The 27,081-nt window shown below is 45.3% G+C and overlaps 1 protein-coding gene across 1 annotated transcript in view; it reads left to right on the top strand.

Annotated features, from left to right (window-relative positions):
- Positions 1-27,081, top strand: part of NLK (nemo like kinase) — a 172,646-nt gene that overhangs the window by 92,103 nt on the left and 53,462 nt on the right. Inside the window, exon 3 of the mRNA XM_073667777.1 lies at positions 3,632-3,687. Coding sequence (XP_073523878.1) covers positions 3,632-3,687 — 56 coding nt within the window. The remainder of the gene's footprint in view (positions 1-3,631; positions 3,688-27,081) is intronic.

Below are 27,081 nucleotides of genomic sequence, written 5' to 3' on the forward strand. Positions count from 1 at the left end.
AACTGAAACATGTACTTGCTGAATATTATGGCTCTATATAACTAATTATCTTTTAATTTTTTTTTCCCCAATGACTCCTCTGATTTGCTTTTCTGAGTTATAAGCCCAGTTTTTCTACCTATCTTAATTGTAGAAATAATGATTTATCTCAAATTTTGAGCAAGATGGCAGTGAGCTTCAGGTGCAGGTCTGAGGCACATGAGAGGCTGTAGACTATGCACTTTTGCAGCAGCGTGCGTGTCACAAGCTTTATAATGCAGTATATGACTGTCATTTTACATTATTTTGGATCCAACTTATTGAAGATAATTTGTATATTGTTTTTTTTTCCCCCACATGTGTCTTGTAAAGTTGGTGGGGACTTGCCTTTCAAATGTGTCGCCCAGTAATGAGGTGGCCACACAGATATCGGCACAATAATCCTTTATCCGACGCCGGCTGTTAGTTTTAGAAATAATATGACATTGCTTCTAGTGTTATTACCAGTGTACAATTACTACAAAGTTTTGGAGTAAGCAGATGTGAGCGAGTATCGTTTTACTGCAGAATCAGACTGCACACCGTAGTCTGTAACCGTGGAGACACATAGGTCTGCATAGGTGCTATAGACACAAAACTGTAGGCTATTTTAGATTCAAAGAAGAAATGGAGATAATTGTTAGAACTGTGTGTCCATTGACTCTGCTCCATTTCAGAGCATTATCCAACATGTTTAATAATCTGAATTTTCCTGTAACGAGTCTGGGGAACAGCAGGCACATGGACGGTGATGGCTTTCCTTTTCAACGGTCTATTTAGATGATGGAAATGATCCACTGACTGCTGATTTAAAAATAAAAACTGTCATTTTAAGCCGCTCATTTTCATCTTGGCTTTCTCTTTGCTGTTAGATCAACAGAATTATGTTAGAAGCAGTTAAAATTTTTGCTAACACTTTTCTTCAAGTGACTGATGCGAGAGGTCAGAATCTAGAAATTGGTTTGGTTTCTTTTTAATTAGGAGCATCACTCATCTCTCACTATAATTTGCCCCTTTTTATATTGCTGGAAACACTGCACTGTTTTCTGTACTGTTATACCTGAACGAGCTGGCATGTGCCGTCCTGTGATGGCAGCGAAATGTCGACCTACTTTTTGACCTATGCACATCATGTATGTGTGTTTTAAAGAAAATCTGTCACCAGGTTTTTGCTACCTCATCTGAGAGCAGCATAATGTAGGAAATGAGACCCTGATTCCAACGATGTATCACTTAGTTTACTGGGTGCAGCAGTTGTGGTGCAATCAGTTTTTAGATGTGGCATGTAGCAGAGCTCAGAAAGCTAACCCCACCAACACCGATTAGCAGCTTTCTGAGTTTATTGTAAATTGGCAGTAAGCTGCTTATCAGCGGAGGGGGCATGGTTGGACCAGGAAACACACGGGCACTAAGTCCAGCAGTGATAATCTCCTGCTGATAAAACACTCGTATCCTTGCACCTACAATTTGTATTTGGCATAATCACTATAAAGTACCACCGGATGTGAGAATTAGACTTTCATTGAGAAAGTGACTTCCGGTCCACAGAAAAGACGCTGTGTGATCTGGCTAACTAGAGCTGTGGTCACGTGGTGCAGAGGAGGATCAAACCCCGCTGGGAATGGAAGATGGAGATCAATAAGTATATTAACACATACTGTGCACATAACTATGGTTTAGGAGGTAGATAAGATAAAAGAAAAAAAAACACGAGTGCTGCTTTATACATATATAACGTTTTTGGTGGAATTCCTTATGGAAAGAAAACGTTTAATGTTTCTATGAACTTAACAATTTAATAATGAACAACTCTTCTGCAGAAATTATTTTGTGATGCTTTAACATCTTTGCAACAACTGATGCAGTAGCTGTGTGCAGTACAATGCTAGCAATAGTCTCTCACCCCACCTTAGGGTATTTGCCACCAAAATTTGCCTATTCACGGGCTCCTGGTGTTTTAAACATGTAATCCACATTGCTGTTTCGTGAACAGCATATTTTTTTCTCTATTGATCTGAAAATTGTTAGTGACCATTCATTTATTTAAGGGGTTTTTACCCAAAAGCCACGATGGCTAGCTAACACTGCATGCAGATTAGCCCCATAGGGTAAAGCTTAACCATATTCCCCCTTTTTCAGCAGTTCTGATTGCAGATCCATAATAGCAGTGTGTGGCTCAGTGGTTAGCACTGCAGCCTTACAGCCCTGGGGTCCTGGGTTCAAATCCCACCAAGGTCAACATCTGCGAGGAGTTTGTATGTTCTCCCTGTGTTTGCGTGGGTTTCCTCCGGGTTCTCCAGTTTCCTCCCACACTCCAAAGACATACTGATAGGGAATGTAGATTGTGAGCCCCAATGGGGACAGCGCCCATAATGTCTGTAAATTGTCTGAATTGTAAAGCGCTGTGGAATATGTTAGCGCTATATAAATAAAGATTATTATTTGATTTGTGTTGAAGGTCATCAGTGCAAATACACAGGAAATGTTTCCACGTGAAAATATCCACCGTGTGAACATACCAATATCTGCTACCCTGTGCCCACCAACTCACAAACTGCATCCATCAAGAATAAGTGACGCCTATGTACAGTAGAGTTGTTCAGTTTTGTAGAATCTGGTCTTCAGGTTGATGAGCAGCGGAGCCTGTCCATTAGCTAGCTCTGCTTAAGTTGGCTGTATTGCTCTGCAGGAGAGGTGCTGGGTCACTGATCGCCGGGGATGTCAATCAGTTTTATCAATGGGGTTCTAGAGTGCATAGTACGAGTGGTCCTAAGTGTGCTCTACTGTGCTATTCATTATCGGTGGGACTGCCAGCAACTGCCGATACCTGTACTCTATCTTTTCTTTCCATTTAAAGAAGCACTCCTCCTCCCATCAAAATGGTTATCCTCTTGATATATTGCAGTCATATTATATAGCACTGTGTACTTAAAGTTGCTCATTTTGCCTTTCTACCCAGCTAATTCTTCTCTTTTCCATTAGGGCTATGACATCACGATTAAAAACGGATTAGCTGAATCCTTCTAAGCTCAATGTAGAAACAGGAGGTCAATTTTCCCTGCATGAGTCATAAGTCAATGAAAAAGTAAATGGCAAGGGGGAGGGGTTGAGCATTGGGGTCAGGAGTTAGAGGGGAATGATTTCTGCAGGAACAAGAGACTTCCTGTTTCTACATAGAGAAAAGAGAAGAATTAGCTGGGTAGAAAGGTAAAATGAGCAATTGTAAGTGCAGAGTGCTGTATAATATGATTGCAATATATTAAGAGGATAAAAACTTTACTGGGAGTGCTTCTCCAATAAAAGTTTTTTTTTGTTGTTTTTTTTTAATAAAGGCATACGGCATTTTATTGTAAGATTGAGCCCAGCAGACCAATGGACCTATACGTATAATTTGCTCTTCTTAATTAAGGCAGTATAATAAAGTGATGGGTTTTGCCGTCTTTTTCGCGCAGTACAATGCCTGTTTGCTGCTGCTTGTCTCTTGTAAAGTAGTCTAATATGTGTTCTTTATTTGTATGATCAATACTCTGCACATTATTATTACCCTGCTCTGTGTCCTAAAGATAATGTAGCACAGGGCTGCTCCAGTGACTGTGTCTCTTCTTCCTTGCAGGTCCTTTCTGCACTTGATATTCTCCAGCCGCCTCACATTGATTATTTTGAAGAAATGTATCCTCTGTGTTTCAAGCGTTTGCTGCGCCTAACTGAAATGTACAGCGGGTAATACTGGGTATCTAATGAGCCTTTCCTGGAGGTTTGTGCATTAATTTTATTAACTGGAAGAAGTAAAAGCTGCGCAGGTTTTGTATGAATACAGATGGTCCTAGGGCCTATGGATCTGGGTTTGCATTTAAAGAGTCTTTCACCCTCAAAACTCAAGTAAACTGCTTATACAGTCCTGTAAGGGACTTAGCCCCTATAAAAATAATTCCTGTAGTATAGAGTTCACTACTCCTTACATAATTTTTTTTGTTTGATTATTTATGCTAATTGGTGTTCTTTGGTGCACTGTTTACGAGGTTCAGAACACCGTTCCATCACCTCAGTTAGAATCCTTCAACTTCTTCTCGGCTTGATTGACAGCGCCTGTTTGTAGCACTGCCTGAATTTAATCCCTAATACTGACCCTGCAGGACCAGCGTGGTGTCAGTGCAGACGCACTCTCATCCCTGTCCTGTCTGCAGTGGCTGATGGCTGCACACAAGATCACACATTAGCAAGCGACTGCTGCAGACGGGAGAGGGGGTTGAGTGCACGACAGCTGCAGACGGGAGAGGGGGTTGCGTGCGCGACCGCTGCAGACGGGAGAGGGGGTTGCGGGCGCGACCGCTGCAGACGGGAGAGGGGGTTGCGGGCGCGACCGCTGCAGACGGGAGAGGGGGTTGCGGGCGCGACCGCTGCAGACGGGAGAGGGGGTTGCGGGCGCGACCGCTGCAGACGGGAGAGGGGGTTGCGGGCGCGACCGCTGCAGACGGGAGAGGGGGTTGCGGGCGCGACCGCTGCAGACGGGAGAGGGGGTTGAGGGCGCGACCGCTGCAGACGGGAGAGGGGGTTGAGGGCGCGACCGCTGCAGACGGGAGAGGGGGTTGAGGGCGCGACCGCTGCAGACGGGAGAGGGGGTTGAGGGCGCGACCGCTGCAGACGGGAGAGGGGGCTGAGGGCGCGACCGCTGCAGACGGGAGAGGGGGCTGAGGGCGCGACCGCTGCAGACGGGAGAGGGGGTTGAGGGCGCGACCGCTGCAGACGGGAGAGGGGGCTGAGGGCGCGACCGCTGCAGACGGGAGAGGGGGCTGAGGGCGCGACCGCTGCAGACGGGAGAGGGGGTTGAGGGCGCGACCGCTGCAGACGGGAGAGGGGGTTGAGGGCGCGACCGCTGCAGACGGGAGAGGGGGTTGAGGGCGCGACCGCTGCAGACGGGAGAGGGGGTTGAGGGCGCGACCGCTGCAGACGGGAGAGGGGGTTGAGGGCGCGACCGCTGCAGACGGGAGAGGGGGTTGAGGGCGCCCCTGTACGGACATTGTGTGCGCACATTCCTTGGGCTCCTGCAATGTCAGACCAGGGATTCATTTCGGGCATTGATCAAGTTCCTGTTAAGCTAAGAAAAAGTGTGGCGGATAATAATTGAGGTGATGGAGTGATGCACGAAGCGCTGCACCATGCAAAGGGTGCGCCGAAGACTCCCATTTAATTTTACCCCCAAAAAATCCCAAAACATTCTTAAATGTGCTAAAGTCGTGAGATCTATGCTTACAGTTTTCTTTTTTATTTTATGGGGACTGTTTCTTATATGACCATATAAGTGGTTTCATTTGAGTTTTGGGGTGACTGTCTCCCTTTAACTTCAGCTGTTTTGCAACATGAATTTTAAGCTTGAAAGGTTTTTTCATTATTTTTTATACACCGGTTAAATTGCTGCTAATCTTTGCTTCTGTCTAAAGGCCCCGTCACACTAAGCGATATCGCTAGCGAGATCGCTCCTGTGTCACGGTTTTGGTGACTCACCAGCGACCTCACCAGCGATGTCGCTATGTGTGACACTTTGCAACGATCAGGCCCCTGCTGTGAGGTCGCTGATCGTTGCAAAGTGTCCTGGACCATTTTTTGGTCGTTGGCCTCCCGCTGGCCAGCACACATCGCTGTGTGTGACCAGCGGGACCAACGATCTGGCTGGTAACCATGGTAAATATCGGGTTACTAGGGGCACGCGCGCACTTAGTAACCCGCTGTTTACCATGGATACCACTCTGCTACGGTGAGCGGAGGCTCCAGCGCACGGTAGCAGAGTGGTATCCATGGTAAACAGCGGGTTACTAGGGGCACACGCGCACTTAGTAACCCGATGTTTACCATAGTTACCAGCCTGCTCCTGCTTAAGCAGCAGGCTGGTAACGGGAGCAGGACATCGTGGAACGATTCTTTCCACGATATCGCTGCTCCCCTCATCGCTGGTGAGCCTGCCTGTTTGACAGCTCACCAGCGATGTATTAGCGATGCAGCAACGATCCCTGACAGGTCGTATCGTTGTCGGGATCGCTGCTGCATCGCTTAGTGTGACGGGGCCTTAAGAAAGAACCATTACAAGAGGGCTGATAAGATAACAATTCTTATGGCAAATACATGTGAAATTACCTGAATGGCTGGAAACTGGTAAAACTAGTAATTGCCACAAGGGAGAATTTTTCTTTTTTTTTTTTTTTTTACGCATGCATCTCAGACAATGATAATACCCAGGGACCCTTTTCGATCAGTAAGAACCCCTTTATTATGAGATCCAAGTCTCGAAACCTCCAGATATCAACTTGGCTGCTATTGTTGCATGGCACCTGCTCACATCAAAGTAATAGATAATCCACTGTTACTGGTGTGAATGGAGGGCTACTGCTCATGCGTGACCACCACTCAATTCACTGCCTATGTGAGCAGTGGTCATGTATGTGCACTACCTCATTCACATGGGGCTTTGGGACCCTCGGATTAGAGGGGTCAGTCAAACTTCCTCCTATCACCTATAAGATATGTTGTTTATAGAATAACTTAATGGTATACATGTTCCCAAAAAAAAAAAACATTTTCTGCAGATGCTAGTCACATCAAAGCAAATGTGCAAAGTATTATGACAGAACAAATCTCTTTTCCTACCGCTATTGCCTAATCTGTCAGTAGATTTATGCCATCTACAAGTGCGGTGCATTGAAAAACCACCCAGATAAAGGATTTGTCCGGTACTGATCGCAAACACCTCTGATTGTCCTCATCGCATGGCAAGGGCACGTGTATGGTCAGCAGATATATTGCACCAGTCATGTGCTGGTGCCGCATCACACCGGGGGGATGAGGGCTCTTGAGCGGCGCCAAACAACCCCTTTAAATTCCAGTCTGATTGCTGTTTCTTATCTTCTCGTGAACATTTATTTGTGGGGAATATACTTGTGCCTCATTTACACTTTGAGCATCATCTTAAGAGTTTGTAAATTATCGATCCACCCAGATGACCTGTGACGTTGTCTGCTCTCAAAGCAGGACCCCGCATCACACCAGCACAATGGAGGGAGACCATTATTTAGCTAAATAGGTTTCCCAGGATTGGTTTACATTATGTTGTGGTGTTATACTTTCTTTCACAAAGACCATAGAATTGTGCCTAGAAAGCAACCAAGACTGCTTTACTAACACCGTAGCATCTCAAGTTTATAGAGGTATTCCGTTATATTGAGGATTTTTTTCTTGTCCACGCCTTCCAATAGGAATGAAGTTTTATATATTATTTTCTTGTCAATAACTAACAATCACTCAGCACTTTGCGGCCCTAACTATGTTGCCTAGGGTTACGACCTGTAGTGTCAGTTCACTTAGGTGGTCGAGCATGCTCAGTTCCAGCTAAGGACCTTATAGGAGGGCGTAACTGATGTAAGAGGCTCTGCAGTGCAAGGGGAAGCACCGTATAAGAGGGGGCAGACTTTCTTTTAATCAGCCCTGAGGATGCAGATGAGAATGTTAGCAATGCATGATGGGAATGGTAGTCTGATACACACGAGTGATCGCTTCTACAGGATTGATCACATACCAGCAGGAAATTAGCGTCATACTGGGAATTTAATAAGCAGAGTTATGTGAGTTTGTTGACATGCCATGATTTTTTTTTTTTTTTTAGCGATTTATACTTTACCCCTATTAACCTAACGTTTACATGTGAGGTTTTTTTTGTATACTCTACACTTTCAGAACAAATTATTTTTAGAATATAATTTTAAGTGAGGTCCTCTCCAGAAAGAAGCTATTATATCACAATGATAATATTCTACTGTGTGATATATTGGGCCGATGTAGAGCAGGATTGGAATAACCTGCTCGGGTCTGAGCTGTACCATCAGAATACCTAATAATTACACCTGCTCTGTAATGCGATCTGCCCCGTTCTTGCTTTCGCTGTATTTTTGTCCTCAAGTCGTTTTTCTTTGCTGGATGTTGGAGAGTTGCTTCTTGGTGCCCCCATCTGTAAGATTACATATCATTCATTTAAGTGCCTGCGCTCTGTTGAAAAGAGTAATATTTGCAGGTGGTGTAATTGTTGGCCCGCTAACACAGGCAGTTTGTGAATTTGCATTTGATGGATGTGGCAGAACTGATCATGTTTGAGGTGTGGGAATTCACTGTGCTCGAGTAATGCTGCTCCGTGCCTGGGGAATTGAATGGAAATGGTCTTCAGTTTTTCAGCTTTTGTTGGTGGAAGCTGAAGTTTTTGTGGTGTTTCAGTTGTCAGAACCTATGATGTATAGAATAATACTTATCTGCTGAACGAGGGACAGTACACCGTGTAATTAAAGGGAAATGGTCAGTCTTGCTGCTCGAACCACATGCAGCATGAAAGGAGATGGGCCAGCCTGATCGCAGCCATTATACGACGTCTGATCAGCTGCATGCGATCCAGTCGGCCTACACTTAGTAGCCTGTTTAGACAGGCCAACTGGAAATCCCACAACGTTCAGTGAGTTATATAATCATTCTGTGCAGCTAGAGGATCAGTGTTCCTAACAAAACATACCCTGTTTACACGAGACAATGTGCTGCCTAGGACGAGCGGGTAGAAGCCCCCTGACCACTTCGCTCGTCCCCCGGCTGCACTTTCAACTATGTGACCTTTGAAATGCTGCAGTGTTTGGCTGAGTAAACACGATGCGTTTTTAATGCGTTTCCGCTGCGTTTTTGCAGCTGCGTAAACGCCGCAGAAACGCATTAAAAATGCATGGCAGAAGGGCAGCAATGTTCCCCAATTGAAATCCGCATGTGCTGTGCCCATGATGTGGATTTTTCCGCAGCGTAAACGCTGCGCTCAAAAATCCGCAGCATGTCCATTAATTTTGCGGAAACGCTGCGTTTTCGCCGCCATTGACTTGCATTAGAACGCGCCAATTCTGCAAGACTGCATCTGTACTTGCGTAATTGGCGCGTTCTAATGTGCGGATGGTACCCGGGTGTAGAGGAGAGGAGAGTCTCATCCACACCCAGGTACCATTAAAAAAGCTGTAAAAAAAAAAAAAAGAATAAAATAAAAAATAAATGTATACTTACCTTCTGTCGGCCCGCGCACCGCTCCTGCTTGGTTCCCGGCACTTTGCAGTGAGTTGAAGGACCTGCGCTGACGTCACTCATGTGACCTTTCACGTGACGCTGACGTCGGCAGGTCTTTCAATTCAAAGTTGCCGGGAGAACAGAGTGAGCAGGACAGCGCGGGCCATCAGAGGGTAAAGTATACATTTATTTTTTACCACTCTCTCGGGTCACACTATATAAATCCATGCCGGTTGCATGGATTTATATAGTGTGACCTAGTTGTCAAGCACTTTCCAGGTGATGCTAAAATCGCCTGGAAAGCGCTTGTCAATCCACATGCGGAAACGCATGTGAATCCGCATGTATTCTGCAGGAAAAACGCATGCACAATCTGCATGCGTTTTTTTTCTGCCAGGGAGATGCAGAAATGATGCAGAAATTTTCTGCTTCATTTCTGCATCGTGTGCACATACCCTTTCAGAGTAAAACACCGATATTTGTAATGATGGAGCTGGTCTCTGAGTCGGGCACAATGAAGCACCTGACGGGTTCCCTTTAAAACTAGTTTTCTATTTTTCTTTTGATGAGTATGGCTTGCCAAACCACAAAGTCATTCTGGGTCAGGGGATGGTGTAAGTGGTTCCAATGCCTGCAGTGTTACATGCAGCATGGCGGCTCAGTGGTAAGCACTTATTGCAAAGTTGGGGGTCTTGGCTTTGAAACCGACCAAGGAGAATATTCACATGCCGTCTACATGTTAGCTCTTTGTTTTTGAGGTCTTCTTCCCAGACGCCAAGAACATTCTAATGGGTAGATTGGTTTTCAATGAGACTGACCCTCGTCTGTGTGTATCTTGGATGGAGAAATGAAATTGTGAGTGGTGACAATCTTAGTACAGCTGAACATTTGTTGGTGCTTTATAAGCTTTAGGATTTTTTTCTTTTTTTTTTTACAGCCAACAGCTCTTTTTATTATGAGATCTTAATAGCGCTGTCGTCTGTTTTGCCCAAGAAAGTTGGTGTCCGATCTGCTGGTCCATGTTATACATGGACTCCAATGTCCATTTTGCATGGGGGGAAAAAATAATATAATCGACTATACTTGCCCAGCAATGCTGGCCTTTGTTGGCTAGGCGTAGCAGCCTCATCCATGTAGGCGGCACAAGACCACGGAGTGAAGTGATTGGCAGCATAGTCATGGTGTCACCTCTGAAACCACATAAGGCCCAGCTGTAGTGTCCGTGAGGCATTGCCATATCAATGATGGGTAAATATTGCAAATTTCTTTTTACCTCCCCAAGCCTATAGAATAAATAAAATGTAATTACGGAAAACCCCATTTATTGCTTATTTATAGCACCAAGTCTTTAGATCCATTTAATGACTAAATTATGCTGCGTGTTATTTAACATACCTGATCTTTTCCATGTTGAATACTGCGGAGATGTCTCTAGTATAAAGTAGATGGTGAATCTTCAGTGTAAGGTTCATCAGGGAGTTCATGGAGCATGAAACGAACAACATTAAATTGCCATTTGCTTTCTTAGAGCATGGTAGAATCTGCGCTGTTCCCATTTCAGCCGCTCCTAGTTCACCACATGTGTAATATTTGCATGTGCGGATTATTCATTGGGTGGCAGTACATCCGCTCCTTGCACATTGACATTGTACATGTAGATTAATAGCACGTGAAATGTGCAAATACAGAGCGCTACATGAATTACCGTCTGCACCGCATTACCGGGAATATGGACTGCTTACTTAGAGGGGATAGCCGACCGTTCAAAATGAAAACAAATGATAGATAAAAAGTAAGAAAAAAAAAAAAAAGTCCTCTGTAATCCTCCTGCTCACAAATTCCTGCGGGCCCCAATCATTGTTTATAAGCAGCCAGGATGTGACCTCTGCAGCCAATCAGTCGCCTCACATATTGTATGTGTTATATAGCGGACACCCCCTGCAACTGCGGTGATCGGAGACGAGACTGATCGCAGCTATTTAGCCCTAAAAATTTCTGACTTAGATGCTACAGTATCTAACTGGACAGCCCCTTTTAGGTTTGGGTACCTTTAGTAACCAGTCAGCTGGGCAGTTGTATCTGCCTTCAAATAGGGCAGCATGTGCTGCTGACAGATCCTCCTTACATACACTGCCATCTTTTTAATGGAAATTTTTTGTCATCCTTTTGTAACTTACCAAATTAAACTTTTGACATTTCCACTATTGGACTATGTTCACATGCAGCAGATGATTTTTTTTTTTCTGCAGCCAAAACCTGCTCTTTGCAGTAAAAACACTGTTTTGGTGCGTTTTTGGGGTTTTCATCAAATTCTTTTCACTAATGAGGCTTAAGGGATCCACCTTGGACTTTGAATGGCCTCCATCAAGACACTTTTTTCTGTTCAGACGTGCACAAAAACATGGCCGTCCATGTTGTTGTAAACCATGAAACCATGTCAAAATATAAAGTGAAAGTGCTCAACAATTATAAGAAAAAAACCTACAAAAGACAAAATATATCACTTACCCTACCATCATTATATATAAATGTAAAGCAAAGTTGCATATGAAATATTAGGGTACTTGGTGAACTATTTTTGATCAAAAAAGTATACAAGCCGTCCCACCAGCGACAAGGTGACCCTAATTGGGACGGTCCTACACTGTCTATATTAAAAACCTTACTGTATATCAGAGTTGAAGTAAGAAAAAGTAGAAAAAAGACTATTGATGTTCACACAGTGCTTTTTTTTCTGCAGGAAAAATGCTGCTTACATTACACGTTTTTGATGTGCGTTTTTAATGCCTTCGTTTGAATAGGTAAAAAAAAAAACAGCAAAAAGAGCAGTATTTGCGTGCTGTAGCTTTCAAAGTTTCAATGCAGCTGAAATATTTCAGGGAGAAAAACATAACCGTGTGAATAAGATTTTAAAATCTCATTTAGTTTGCTGCTACTTAGAAATGCTTCGTTTTTTTTCTGCACAGAAAAAATGCAGCAAAAAATTAGTGAACAAGCCCTTATTTTTCCAGTAGCATCTCCTCACCAAGCATCCATATTTTTGTGCATGTTTAATAGAAAGTCGAGGACTTCTGGGACAGAAGCTATTCCGAGTCCAAAGTAACTCCGTTGGCCTCCTAGTAAATGGCTGTGCTCAGGGGTCAGCACTGTATACGTGGTGTGAACTTGGATCTATCTAGCAATGGTGACAGGAGTGACCCTTTCCAAATGTATGGCTTGAGGTTAGAAAAAGCAGGGCTTGGGTACCTGGAGAAATTAAATTTTTGTCTTATCTCTGCATTACATACAGTACACACCAAAAGTTTGGACACACCTTCTCATTTAAAGATGTTTCTGTATTTTCATGACTTTGAAAATTGTACATTCACACTGAAGGCATCAAAACTATGAATTAACACATGTGGAATTATATACTTAACAAAAAAGTGTGAAACAACTGAAAATATGTCTTATATTCTAGGTTCTTCAAAGTAGCCACGTGTTGCTTTGATGACTGCTTTGCACACTCTTGGCATTCTCTTGATGAGCTTCAAGAGGTAGTCACCGGAAATGGTTTTCACTTCACAGGTGTGCCCTGTCAGGTTTGATAAGTGGGATTTCTTGCCTTATAAATGGGGTTGGGACCATCAGTTATGTTGTGCAGAAGTCTGGTGGATACACAGCTGATAGTCCTACTGAATAGACTGTTAGAATTTGTATTATGGCAAGAAAAAAGCAGCTAAGTAAAGGAAAACGAGTGGCCATCATTACTTTAAGACATGAAGGTCAGTCAGTCTGAAGAATTGGGCAAACTTTGAAAGTGTCCTCAAGTGCAGTTGCAAAAACCATCAAGCGCTACAAAGAAACTGGCTCACATGAGGACAGCCCCAGGAAAGGAAGACCAAGAGTCACCTCTGCTTCTGGGGATAAATTTATCCGAGTCACCAGCCTCAGAAATCTTTGGTTCCAACCACCGTGTCTTTGTGCGACGCAGAAAAGGTGAACGGATTGACTCTACATGCCTGGTTCCCACCGTGAAGCATGGAGGAGGAGGTGTGATGGTGTGGGGGTGCTTTGCTGGTGACACTGTTGGGGATTTATTCAAAATTGAAGGCATACTGATCCAGCATGGCTACCACAGCATCTTGCAGCGGCATGCTATTCCATCCGGTTTGCGTTTAGTTGGACCATCATTTATTTTTCAACAGGACAATGACCCCAAACACACCTCCAGGCTGTGTAAGGGCTATTTGACCAAGAAGAAGTGATGGGGTGCTACGCCAGATGACCTGGCCTCCAGTCACCAGACCTCAACCCAATCGAGATGGTTTGGGGTGAACTGGACCGCAGAGTGAAGGCAAAAGGGCCAACAAGTGCTAAGCATCTCTGGGAACTCCTTCAAGATTGTTGAAAGACCATTTCCGGTGACTACCTCTTGAAGCTCATCAAGAGAATGGCAAGAGTGTGCAAAGCAGTCATCAAAGCAAAAGGTGGCTACTTTGAAGAGCCTACAGTAGAATAGAAGACCTATTTTCAGTTGTTTCACACTTTTTTGTTAAGTATATAATTCCACATGTGTTAATTGATAGTTTTGATGCCTTCAGTGTGAATGTACAATTTTCATAGTCAAGAAAATACAGAAAAATCTTTAAATGAGAAGGTGTCCAAACTTTTGGTCTGTACTGTATAGTTAGACAAGTTGAGTTTTTCTTGGTTGTGAATGCAGCCTCTCCCTCCAAGGTGGATGGTGGACCCAACTAGTGCCAGTGACGCCATTGTTGAATCCCCCCATTGCTTTCTCTGACAGCTCTTAAGCTAGAAGCCTCCTTTTATCATCTGTAAGCTTGTTCCCTGTTGATTACTGTGCTACAAGTGTAATGGGGTGTTAATGGGAAGAAGTAGTGAAATAGACCTTCACATTTCTAATGGAGCCAAGCTGTAAAATCAATATATTAGCTGAAAATAGCAGGCGGTAATGTTGTATAGCTTCACTGTGCAAAAGACTCGAGTGAACTCAATAAATATCCAAATATTCCTCCGAATAAGGCCAAGTTCACACGACCGGAATTTTGGTCCCACTGCTGTTCATGATATTCAATGGGGCTGTTCTCACTATTTTGTATAAGTTTGTGGGTGCTCAAAACACAATTGTATCACATCTGGAACAACCGTATAACATCCAATTTCAGCAGCAGAAGGGAAGGGAAGGGAGACACAGATTCTCTACTTCGTGGGTAGGGGGAGCCCCATAGGATAGTCACCTCAGATTGGAAAAAGACGACCGGCCCCTCCAGTATATAGGCTCCTCCTACTCCCATGTTCATCAGTCTTTTTATCTGAGGTCTCAGAGGATAGTCGCTGCTTCGGCAGCTCCTCAGAAGAGTTGTTATTTTATATCCAGCGAGTCCTGGACCCCCCGTGGTCTAGAGGTCTCTCGGGGTCTCGGCGCTGCTGAGACCCCTGACCCTCCCCTGGCAGCTCTGTGTACCCCTTGAGGAGGTTCCCACTTATGCCTGCCGGCCCCGGGGGATACAGGGCGCTCCCTGGCGGAGGCGCACACCACACATCTGAAAGGGTCCCTGCGTGCTCCGCCATAGGGGGGGAGCAAAGGGCCATGGCGCCACACATCCCTGAGGATCCCTGTGGCGTTCAGCCGGGTAAGTGCTCTTTGGTCTAAAGAGTATCTTTGACGGCTACGGCAAGTGTACTGCCTGTGTGTTTCTTGTCTATTTCAGACGCTGCCTTGACTGGGGAGCAGAGACGGAGGCCAGTAATTTTTATTTTTATTTTTTATTTGCGCATGCTTTTTCGTTTTTGCTTCCTGCCTTCATTGAGGCAGGAAGCTCCCTGTATTGGCGCGCGTTTTCTTGCTTTTATTGACTTGCTTCCTGCCTTCATTGAGGTAGGAAGTTTTCTGCCCTCATTTTTGTTGTTTGAATAAGGCGGGGGACGTGGCCTAGCAGGGGCGTGGCTTAGCGTCTCCTGGCTTCCTGCCGTCATTACTTAGGCAGGAAGCGCTTGGTTGAGCGTGCGCTGGCGGTCCCTGCTTCTCCCTCCGGCGTCCAGCGGCGCCTCCTGCTCTCTGCTCCCCGTCTGTCCACACTCTTAGGAGGAGCGGTCGCCGCAGTACCGGTGAGTCCCCTCTGCCTCTGGCAGGGGTTCTTTGTCAGTGCTGTCTATCCAGGCTACCTATTAGGAGTCCTCGTGAGCAGTGCCGCTTTCTCTCCTAAAGCTATTCACTTCACTGACCTTTTAGGCTGTGTAGTATTATAGTTGCTGTGATGTTAACCCCTTCTGAAAAAGTGGAACTTTAGGGGAAACACATGGTGTTTAAGGGAGTTTCCCCCTATTGATTTTTTGCTCGGCATTTCTGGGGTAGCTCTTTTCTAAGGGTGAGCTTTAACCCTTCAGAGCCTGTCGCATATATATATATATATAAAAAAAAAAAAAAGTGAGTTTTGAAAACAGGCTGTGCAGCTTTCACACTTTTTTGCCATCCTTGTTGTACATCCTGGCATCTGGTGTGGGTGGCATGTCGGATCAGGGGCCTGGGAGTGCGGATCGGTCTCCTGATCAGTTTCAGGTTGTCTCATGCCTCTGATACACTCAGGCATTCTACTACATCAAGTTCAACGCTCAGTGATGTTAAGGTGGAGGCGCTCACTTGCTCCATTGATAGTCTCTCTAGTCTCCTGGGACAGTGGGTGTCAGCTAGATCACACCCAATGCCACGAGGTAAAAAGCGCCGCAAGACTATGGTGGCGTTGTCTCCCTCGCAGAGCGCATCAGAGGCTTCGGATTCACCAACAGATTCGGTTGATGAAATTTCTGAGTCCGAAGAGGAGGACCAACAGGATCGCTCTGTTTCTCTTTCTGGTCGCGTAGATGGGCTTATTAAGGACATGCGGGAAGTATTAGAGCTGTCTGAAGAGCCGACAAGACCGTCTAGGTCGGGCCGTCTGTATCAGAAGACGCGCCGTGTTCGTTCTACATTACCTGCGCATGAGGAACTTAACGAAGTGGTGGAGAAGGAGCGTCAGTGTCCGGATAAACGCTTCCGAGGAACGTGTTTTTTTTGATGCCCTATATCCCTGTGCCAAGGAGATGGTTACTAATTGGGTTCCCTCTCCTGAGGTGGATATATCTCGGTCTCAGCTGACCAAGTCTTCCCTGCTTCCTGTTAAAGGGAGAGCCAATCTTCAGGATCCTTTGGACAGAAGATCGGAGTCAGCGGCGAAATCCATGTATGAAGCCGCGGGTCATGGTTTCCGAGCGGCCTTGGGGGCCATGTGGGCCGGTGAGGCTTCTCTGCGGTGGTTGGATCAGCTGCGTGCGGCGTGGCAGGATGGGACTTCGCGTTCAGAAGTGGAAAAGCGTTTTCAGCGAATGGAAGAAGCTATGTGTTATGGCAGAGATGCAGTACTGGACACTGCTTCAGTTCTGTCCAGGGCTCAGGCTTCGTCAGTCACGATTAGAAGAGCTCTGTGGCTTAAACAGTGGACCGGGGATGCAGTATCCAAACAGGGATTGCTTAGTCTGGCATATAAGGGCGGTCAGCTCTTTGGTTCAGATCTTTCGGAACTAATTGCCAAAGCTAAAGCTAAGGATGTTACTCTGCCTGGGAAAAAGGCAGTGGCATCCACAGCCAGCAGGACAGGGCCCGGCAGAGGTCTTCGGTCCTTTTGGGCCAGGGGACGATTCAGTCAGCCTTCTTGGAGATTGGGTCGTCCCTCATCCTCCGGCAGATCCGCCCAGAAATCTTGTACTCCTTGGAAGCAACGGTCCCGTCAGGACAGACGGGAGGTTGATAAAAAGTCCGCTAAGGCTGACTGATGCCAGGGATCCCCCCGAGGGCTCTCGGGTGGGAGGTCGTCTGCTACAATTCGGGTCGATCTGGGCATCCCACATAGCAGACGCCTGGGTGACACGGGTTATGTCGGCAGGCTATTTCATAGAGTTTCATTCGCTGCCTCCAGACAGGTTTCGTCTGACGGGCATTCCGTCCGTGCCAAGACTGGCTGCCGCAGTGTTTCAGGAGGTCGACTCTCTCCTACAGCAGGGTGTGGTGGTTCAGGTTCCTCCGGAAGGGAGGACAAGTTCCGTCCAGTGCTGGATCTCAGGGATTTGAATATTTACGTCCGGACACGGAAGTTCCGCATGGAGTCTCTCCGATCAGTGATAGCGACCCTGTCGCAGTACGATTTCTTGGTGTCCATAGACATCTGCGACGCCTATTTGCATATCCCTATCGGCAGGGCTCACCAGCGTTTCTTGCGTTTCGCTATAGGTCAAACCCATTACCAGTTTGTGGCCCTGCCTTTCGGGTTGGCCTCAGCTCCCAGGGTTTTTACAAAAATTCTGGCTCCTCTCATGGCGCTTCTTCGAAGACACTGGGTTACGATCCTCCCCTACCTGGACGACCTGTTCATAGTGTCACCCACAGCGGAGGAGGCAATAGCGGCTCGCGATCTCTCCCTTCAGTACTTGATGGACTTCGGGTGGCTGATCAATTGGAAGAAATCGTCATTGGAGCCAGCACAGTCCATTCTTTTCCTGGGGATGCAGTTGTGTCCCTGCCTCCTGTCAAACAGACGAACCTTCGTCTTCTGGTCCAGGCTATGAGGTCAGCGCTGTCAATGTCCCTTCGGGAATGCATGCGCCTTCTGGGTCAAATGGTGGCAACTATGGAAGCAGTACCATTTGCACAATTTCATTCCCGGGATCTCCAGAGCCTTATTCTGACCCATTGGGATCGATCGCTAACTTCTCTGGATCGCTCGGTCATAATCTCCCGCAGGGTGCGAGAATCTCTTGGATGGTGGTTACGTCCGGAGACTCTATCCGTGGGGAAATCCTTCCTTCCTCCGAGATGGTCGGTGGTGACAACCGATGCCAGCCGGACAGGCTGGGGGGGAGTTTGGAACAACCTCTGGATTCAGGGAGTCTGGTCGCCAAAGGAGTCGTCTCTCCCGATCAACATTTTGGAGTTGAGAGCAATATTTCTCTGCCTCCAACATTGGGCGGTCTTATTGAGCGGTCTACCGGTTCGGATCCAGTCGGACAACGCTACGGCTGTCGCGTACATCAACCACCAAGGCGGGACGAGGAGTTCCAGTCTCATGTTGGAGGTCTCTCGGATCCTGGTCTGGGCCGAGTCCAAAGTTCCAGCAATCTCTGCAATTCACATTCCAGGGGTGTTGAATATCTCAGCGGACTTCCTCAGTCGCGAGCAAGTGGACCCTGGGGAATGGAGTCTCCATCCAGAAGTGTTTTCTCTGCTGTGTTCCCATTGGGGGACTCCTCAGGTGGACTTGATGGCATCCAGGCTGAACGCCAGGGTTCCGACGTTCATGTCCAGGTACAGGGACCCGGAGGCGGTGGCGGTGGATGCTCTAGTGGCCCCGTGGGGTCAGTTCAAGCTGATCTATGTGTTTCCGCCGATATCCTTACTACCTCTGGTGATCCGACGGATCAAACTCGAAAGGGTATCAATAATTCTGATAGCACCAGACTGGCCGCGGAGGACATGGTATTCGACGCTGGTGTCTCTTCAGGCGGCACCTCCGTTTCCGCTGCCCCTTCGCCCGGACTTGCTCACTCAGGGGCCCATTCGTCATCCGGACCGGAGGTCCTTTCGTTTAACGGCGTGGCTCTTGAGACCGAGATCTTGACCCGTCGCGGTTTTTCGCCCGAGGTCATTGCTACCTTGCGGGCGGCCCGGAGTCCAGCTACGTCCAGGATTTATCGCAGAACTTGGGAGTCTTTCTATTCATGGTGTTCTGGATCCTCAAGAAACCAGAGGGTTTTTTCCATCCCCAACTTCTTGGCCTTTCTGCAATCTAGTCTGGCCAGGGGTTTGGCAGTTAGTACGGTGCGGGGACCGGTATCTGCTCTTTCCGCACTTTTTAGGAAGGCTATTGCCTCTCGTAGGGATGTGCGCTCTTTTTTTCGCGGAGTCGCACGTCAGTTTCTGCCACGGAGGGCAGTTGTGGCTCCATGGCGGCTTAATCTAGTCCTGGAAGCCCTTCAGCATAGGCCTTTTGAGCCTATGGATTCTGCTAAACTTTCACTACTTTCTTGGAAGGTGGCCTTCTTGGTGGCAGTCACCTCTTTGAGAAGGGTATCGGAATTGGCAGCACTTTCTTGCTCACCTCCTTTTCTGGAATTTTTTCCGGATCGCGTGGTGCTTCGTACTCGTGAAGATTTTTTGCCTAAGGTAGTGTCACAATTCCACATTAATCAGGACATTGTGTTGCCTTCTCTTTGTCCAGGACCTAAGAATCCAAGGGAGCGGGCCTTGCACTCGTTGGACTTAGTGCGGGCATTGAAGTTCTATCTTACGATCACCCAAGGTTTTCGGAAGTCGGACTCTCTTTTTATAATTCCGGCAGGTTGTCGGCGTGGTCAACGTGCTTCCAAAGACACGATAGCTCGGTGGATCCGTTCAGCTATCCTGGAAGCGTACCGGCTCAAGGGCGAGCCTTGTCCGGTTAAAGTTAAAGCTCATTCCACGAGAGCCATTGGCTCATCGTGGGCTTTTCGTCAGGGGGCCTCGGCAGCGCAGCTCTGCCGGGCGGCCACCTGGCGCTCCGTTCACACCTTTACTAAGTTTTATAAGGTGGACGTAAGTGCTTCAGCCGATGCGGCCCTGGGACGCAGGGTCCTGCAGGCGGCGGTAATTTAAGTTATCCCTTTACTTAGTTTTCCATTATTTTAGCGCGGTTTGCGCTCTTGCCTAAGTTTTGGGGTATGGAAGCTTCTGCCTCTATTTCCCACCCTTAAGTAGGTACTGCTTTAGGACGTCCCACGAAGTAGAGAATCTGTCTCCCCCTTCCTTCCCTTCTGCTGCTGAAAGCCGGATTTTGGTAAGAACTTACCTGTAAAATCCTTTTCAGCGAATGAAGGAAGGTAGACACAGCACCCTCCCAGGGCAGAAGTGTTTTTTTTGTGTTGCTAGATGCAGTGCGTCTCCTTCCTGATGTCGATCTTCTGGACTGGGTTTAGCGCTCTACGGCTCTCCTTCCAGTTTCGCCAGCTCTACACAGTTGTCAGGTCCAATGGGGTATGCCTAAGACTGTGTGTTTCTATTACATAACCTGTTTTCTCTCATTTCTGAAATTTAGGAAGGGGATATGTTGTTCTGCTGGTTGGTCTGCTCTTCCTTAGCTTGTGTACGGACTGATGAACATGGGAGTAGGAGGAGCCTATATATTGGAGGGGCCGGTCGTCTTTTTCCAATCTGAGGTGACTATCCTATGGGGCTCCGCCTACCCACAAAGTAGAGAATCTGTGTCTCCCTTCCTTCCTTCGCTGAAAAGGATTTTACAGGTAAGTTCTTACCAAAATCCGGCTTTTTTACATATACATTGCAATTCTTTAACATGAGAAACTGTATTTGGTCTTGAAAATTTTTAATAACCACTGATGAATAAAAAAGTATGACAATTGAGATGAAAATAACCCATTTTATTTTTATTTTTTCTGGGTGAAACTCTTTATAGGCTCATTTGAATGTGGCATAAATGATCTGATGTCAGCCGTGTGTACGTTAACCGCTATATTTTCAGGTAGAATACTCCATGTACTCCCCAATTACTGACACTGACATTAGATTATACAGTTAGGTCCATATATATTTGGACAGAGACAACATTTTTCTAATTTTGGTTCTAGACGTTACCACAATGAATTTTAAACAAAACAATTCAGATGCAGTTGAAGTTCAGACTTTCAGCTTTCATTTGAGGGTATCCACATTAAAATTCGATGAAGGGTTTAGGAGTTTCAGCTCCTTAACATGTGCCACCCTGTTTTTAAAGGGACCAAAAGTAATTGGACAATTGACTCCAAGGCTATTTCATGGACAGGTGTGGGCAATCCCTTCGTTATGTCATTCTCAATTAAGCAGATAAAAGGCCTGGAGTTGATTTGAGGTGTGGTGCTTGCATTTGGAAGGTTTTGCTGTGAAGTAAACATGCGATCAAAGGAGCTCTCCATGCAGGTGAAACAAGCCATCCTTAAGCTGCAAAAACAGAAAAAACCCATCCGAGAAATTGCTAGAATATTAGGAGTGGCAAAATCTACAGTTTGGTACATCCTGAGAAAGAAAGAAAGCACTGGTGAACTCATCAATGCAAAAAGACCTGGGCGCCCACGGAAGACAACAGTGGTGGATGATCGCAGAATAATCTACATGGTGAAGAGAAACCCCTTCACAACAGCCAACCAAGTGAACAACACTCTCCAGGAGGTAGGCGTATCAATATCCAAATCTACCATAAAGAGAAGACTGCATGAAAGTAAATACAGAGGGTTCACTGCACGGTGCAAGCCACTCATAAGCATCAAGAATAAAAAGGCTAGACTGGATTTTGCTAAAAAACATCTAAAAAAGCCAGCACAGTTCTGGAAGAACATTTTTTTGGACAGATGAAACCAAGATCAACCTCTACCAGAATGATGGAAAGAGAAAAGTATGGCGAAGGCGTGATACAGCTCATGATCCAAAGCATACCACATCATCTGTAAAACACGGCAGAGGCAGTGTGATGGCTTGGGCATGCATGGCTGCCAGTGGCACTGGGTCACTAGTGTTCATTGATGATGTGACACAGGACAGAAGCAGCCGAATGGATTCTGATGTATTCAGAGCCATACTGTGTGCTCAGATCCAGCCAAATGCAGCCAAACTGATTGGTCGTCGTTTCATACTACAGATGGACAATGACCCAAAACATAAAGCCAAAGCAACCCAGGCGTTTATTAAAGCAAAGAAGTGGAATATTCTTGAATGGCCAAGTCAGTCACCTGATCTCAACCCAATTGAGCATGCATTTCACTTGTTAAAGACTAAACTTCAGACAGAAAGGCCCACAAGCAAACAGCAACTGAAAACCACCGCAGTGAAGGCCTGGCAGAGCATCAAAAAGGAGGAAACACAGCGTCTGGTGATGTCCATGAGTTCAAGACTTCAGGCAGTCATTGCCAACAAAGGGTTTTCAACCAAGTACTAGAAATGAACATTTTATTTACAATTATTTAATCTGTCCAATTACTTTTGGTCCCTTTTAAAAACAGGGTGGTACATGTTAAGGAGCTGAAACTCCTAAACCCTTCATCCAATTTTAATGTGGATACCCTGAAATGAAAGCTGAAAGTCTGAACTTCAACTGCATCTGAATTGTTTTGTTTAAAATTCATTGTGGTAATGTCTAGAACCAAAATTAGAAAAATGTGGTCTCTGTCCAAATATATATGGACCTAACTGTATATATTTTTTCCTGCTCCAACCTCAAGTTGCTCCTGAAGTTCCTTTCCTAAGGACCAACAAAGAAATGAGGGTGCCAATCATTTGATCAATTTGTCACTTAGACCTTTGAAAACTGAAATATGTTCCCTGCTTCAGATCATCCTGCTACAGAATTCCTGGACCTTGAAAAAGGAATTTGGGACAATATTACATTCATTTCATTTCATTTCATTTCATTCATTCATTCATTCAGGTCAGCTTTTACACTCCGTAACCAACTGCTGTCCCAGCTATCCACATCCTCGGGATGCAGATAGCAGTGAATACATTTGTGGAGGAGGGGCTGCCTGCAGCATCGTCCACCAATCAGCGTGTGCGACTGAGCCAGCTGACATAATGACGGGACTTCAACATGTCAGCTGTGTGGAGACTCAGAGCTAAGGGGGAACAGGGGCAAGGTGAGTATGTTTTTTTTTTTTTTTTTTTTTTTTCTTCCTATGTGAATGGGATGTTTGCATGTACATAGGAGGCTATATGGGGGCCTCATACTGTATGTATGGGGCTTCGTGGGGGCCTCATTCTGTATGTAAGGGGGGGGGCTCATGCTGTATGTAAGGGGTGGCCGACGTAATAAATTCTTCTCAATATTAAGTGATAAAATGATTTAATGTAAAATAATTATTCATATTAATATTGAGCAGAGTTAATTTTAGCCTTTTGGTTCGTCCCTCTACAACAGTCAAGGTCTTTCATGTGGCCACTCGGGGAAAATGAATTGCTCACTCCTGGTGTACAGCTAATAAATGAGGGGAGATGTAGCTGCAGAAATTTGTGGTTGCAACTCCAGGATGCAGGTAAATAAAATTATTGCATTTGTTTAGTGACAGATTGTATTTAAAGTTTTCAATGTAAGAGTTGAAAGTTTATTTTTCAGGGTGGGTCCTGGTAGCATAAGACGAGCTGACATTTAGTGTAAGTGTCCATTATCCAGTGAGTTGTAATCCCTGTGTAGTTAATGCGCTGGTGGAATTTATGGACTTTATTATTCCTTACCATAAAGAGTTCAATGCATGCAATTTGCCTGAAGGAGACTTTTCTGACAAGTGGTGCAGAACGGAGTAAAATATCACACACCCTGTTAACAGCGTGACGGTAGTGTACATTGGTGGTAAATATGTGACACAACAAAACTGCAGTCTGCTTAATAAGAAAGAAAAGCTGTGATGCAAAACTAAACAAATGACTTGTTTTTCCTATTGTCCCACAGGCTCCAAAAAAAAATAAATAAAAAAATAAAAAAAGAACCAGTTTATATTAGTGGATAAATATGAAAAAAGTCGCACCCCAAAGTAATTTGATAACTGTTAGACTATGTTCACACACGTTGTTTTGCAGCATATTTTTATACAAATTTTCAGCTGCGTCCTGCAGTACCAGCAAAGTCTATGAAGACCCAAAATTCTCTGTTCTCACATGTTGCTTTTTGTTTGCTGCCTATTTTCTGCCTTGCTTACATTTTTGGAAAATAGAGCATGCCACTTCTTTCAGCGTTTTTTCACCCATAGGAAATAATGGGTGGTGTCAAAAAATGCAGGAAAAAACGCACCTGTGTTTGGCAAAATAGAATAGGATTCTTTTTTTTCACTGAACTTTATGTACATGCCTAACTAGAGACAAAAGGACAGTGAAAAAAACGCTGCAAAAATGCATCAAAACACTCAGGAAGACCTGCATTTTTGACGCAGCTGTTTTCCTGCTAGAGAAGTTGTCAGCAGATTTAGCTGCAGAAAAAAACACGTGTGTGAACATAGCCTTACTTGTATGTATACTCGTTCACACTTGTGCACTATGGCTCAGTGAGCAGGACCGAAATTTTGTACCCATGGGTGAATGGGAACATCCAAGTTATCCCATGCATATATATCTTTTTGCCCCTTACTAATCTTTGTGCAAACAGAGCTTGTATTAATTCTCCTGTTAGAAATGCCATACCTCTTTTGCACCACGTGACCACCTATGAAACCAGCCAGATTACACCCAGTCTTTGTTGTGAAGTCTTTTTCTCAGTGTAAAGGCATCCATACACATTAGACTAGACTAATGTGGGCCGAACCCGTTGATATCAACAGGCTCGACATACACTTCAGTGTATAGGGAGATTCTCATAAAGAACACAAGCACTCAGCCGAGCGAGCGCTCCTGTGTATGGGAGTGTCGGCTGACATGGCTGTCAGCCAAATGAATGGTGGAAGCTTTGTTCGGCTGATGGCAATCTAATGTGTATGGCCAGCTTAAGGCTACATTCACACAACCGTGACTACACAATAGGGTGAATAACCAAAGACAAAATTATATTAAAGAGATACATTTTTTTCGGTACATAATTTAAAACATGTAAAATTGTGGGGCGCAATACACAGAAGGAATAGAAGAAAGTTCACGACAAATGTAAGCATTAAATGTATATGTAAAAGGGGCTAAAAGCTATTTTCTTATTGCATCAATTATATATGGAATGAGATTGTCACTCCTTGAGAAAGCCAAGGGTGAAACGTACGTCAGTCTTGAGGTCCTATACTTTATGCTATTTCTCTCCTTCATGGTATGTTATTCTTGTAATATGTATATGTAGTGTATCTATTGATCTATTTTTGTATTTACACATTTATTTATTGATTTAATAGATATAGGCTATCTTTCATCTCATATATAACTGGTGCAGTGAGAATATAGCTTTTAGCCCCTTTTACTTGTACGTTTTAATTAGTGATGGGCGAGCACTAAAATGCTCTGGTGCTCGGATCGAGCACATTGGAATACTCTGGTGCTCGACCTGAGCAACGAGCCCAATGTAAGTCTATGGGAAACTCGAGCATTTTTCAGGCGGCTCCCCCCGGCGGTCTGCAGAGGGCCTAAAAATTTGATGGGAACAGCATGGGGAAGAGCCCTGGAAGCATTTCTGACTCCCAGGTCACTTATGTCAACAACTTTGTCAGAGGTATTACGCCACTTTTACAGACTTCCAATAAAACATAGAAAAAGGAAACCAAAATGGATTTTCCTGGGAAATGTGTTAAGGAACGTCCTTTCCAGTGTAATGACTTGTATATAAAGCAAAATAAATAACCAGAAACGAAAATGCTCCTCCACACCTTGGGCTATGTTCACACGTAGTGTTTTTGATGCGTTTTTGCACTTTTGCATTGCTTTCAACCGTGACAAATGCATTCACCGGGAAATGTAATTTTAACATTTTACGACCTTATCTGGCCATGTGGTGTGTGATATATCATCAGATACATCGTGTTTCATTTATGAAGGAGGGACTCTGAAAGTCACAAAGCCTATTTTTATAGAGCCATCGGGCGGCCTTTACTATTCTTAAAGGGCCAGCAGTCGGCCCTCACTATTCTTAGAGAGCCATCAGCCGGCTATGTTTTATTGTTCCCATTACTAAAGAGTGGGTCTCCTATACTGTTATTGGGTATACAGTGAGTGGCAGGGCTGCCCAAAATTTGGACGCACCCCAATACCCCTTTGAAGAGACTTAGAGGAGGGCCTCCTGAAAACAATGTTCCCATTATTAGGAAGTGGGTCTCCCATAGTGTTGACCTATGCAGTGAATGCTAGGGCTGCCAAAAATTGGGAGGCACGCCAATGCCCCGTGGAGGAGGGCCTCATAAAAAATGTTCCCATTAGAAAGGAGCTGGTCTCCTATATTTGTAATGCCCATGCACGAAGTGTATGGGCTGACAAACATTTACCCCTGGGGGGTATACATGAACATACTGTATAAAAATTTTTTTTTACGGACATCAAAGACGCCCTTTAAAAAATTATGTGGGTGTTGCATCATGGACCACGGTCACCCTGGTGATATGGTGGTGAAGGAGGAGGACAAGAGCAAATAGTCAAAATCAGGAAGCGTATACCCATATGTGGGTGTGAAGAAGTGCATGGGAATACACCTCCCAAAAAAAAAGACACTGGATTTGAGTTTTACGCTGCTATCATTCATCTGGCCCAATCCAGCCCTTGTTCATTTTTATAAGAGTCAGTCTGTCAGCATTTTCAGTTGACAGGCAGATGCGCTTATCAGTTATAATTCCACCAGCGGCACTAAAAACCCTCTCTGATAAAACGCTGGCGGCAAGGCAGGTCAGGACCTCCAAGGCATAGAGAGCCAGTTTATTCCACGTATTCAGCTTGGATACCCAATAATTCCCAAGGCACAGAGGAATCACAGAGGACGTTGGTACGGTCGGCAAGGTACTCCCTCAGCATCTTCCCAAACTTTGCACTCCTTGTGAGAGTACCCCGCGCCTCAGGGCTTGTGCGATGGGAGGGTCTGAGAAAACTCTCCCAGAGCTTTGACAGTGTTCCCCTGCCTCTGCTGGATTGAAGTTGTCTCTCTCTCCTGTACTCCTTGGTTGTCCAACGAACTGTGACCTCTGCCGCCAGCATTTTCAGATGGAAATTGTTTTAATAGTTCCGCAACGAGGGCCTTCTGATACTGCCCCATTTTTGTAGACCTCTCCGCCTCAGGAATAAGAGATATAAAGTTCTCCTTGTAGCGTGGGTCTAGAAGTGTCACCAGCCAATAATGACTATCACCCAAAATTTTGAGAACGCGAGGGTCATGGGAAAGGCAGCGTAACATAAACTCAGCCATGCGTGCCAGATTGCTAACAGACAAGACTTCCGTGTCCTCACCAAGAGGATGACTGACCATGTCGTCCTCCTCCCTCTCCCTGTCGTCGTCGTCC

The sequence above is a fragment of the Phyllobates terribilis genome, unplaced genomic scaffold, assembly GCF_046119375.1.
Source record: "Phyllobates terribilis strain yellow unplaced genomic scaffold, ASM4611937v1 Scaffold_2__4_contigs__length_985480577, whole genome shotgun sequence".
Taxonomy (NCBI): Eukaryota; Metazoa; Chordata; class Amphibia; order Anura; family Dendrobatidae; genus Phyllobates; species Phyllobates terribilis.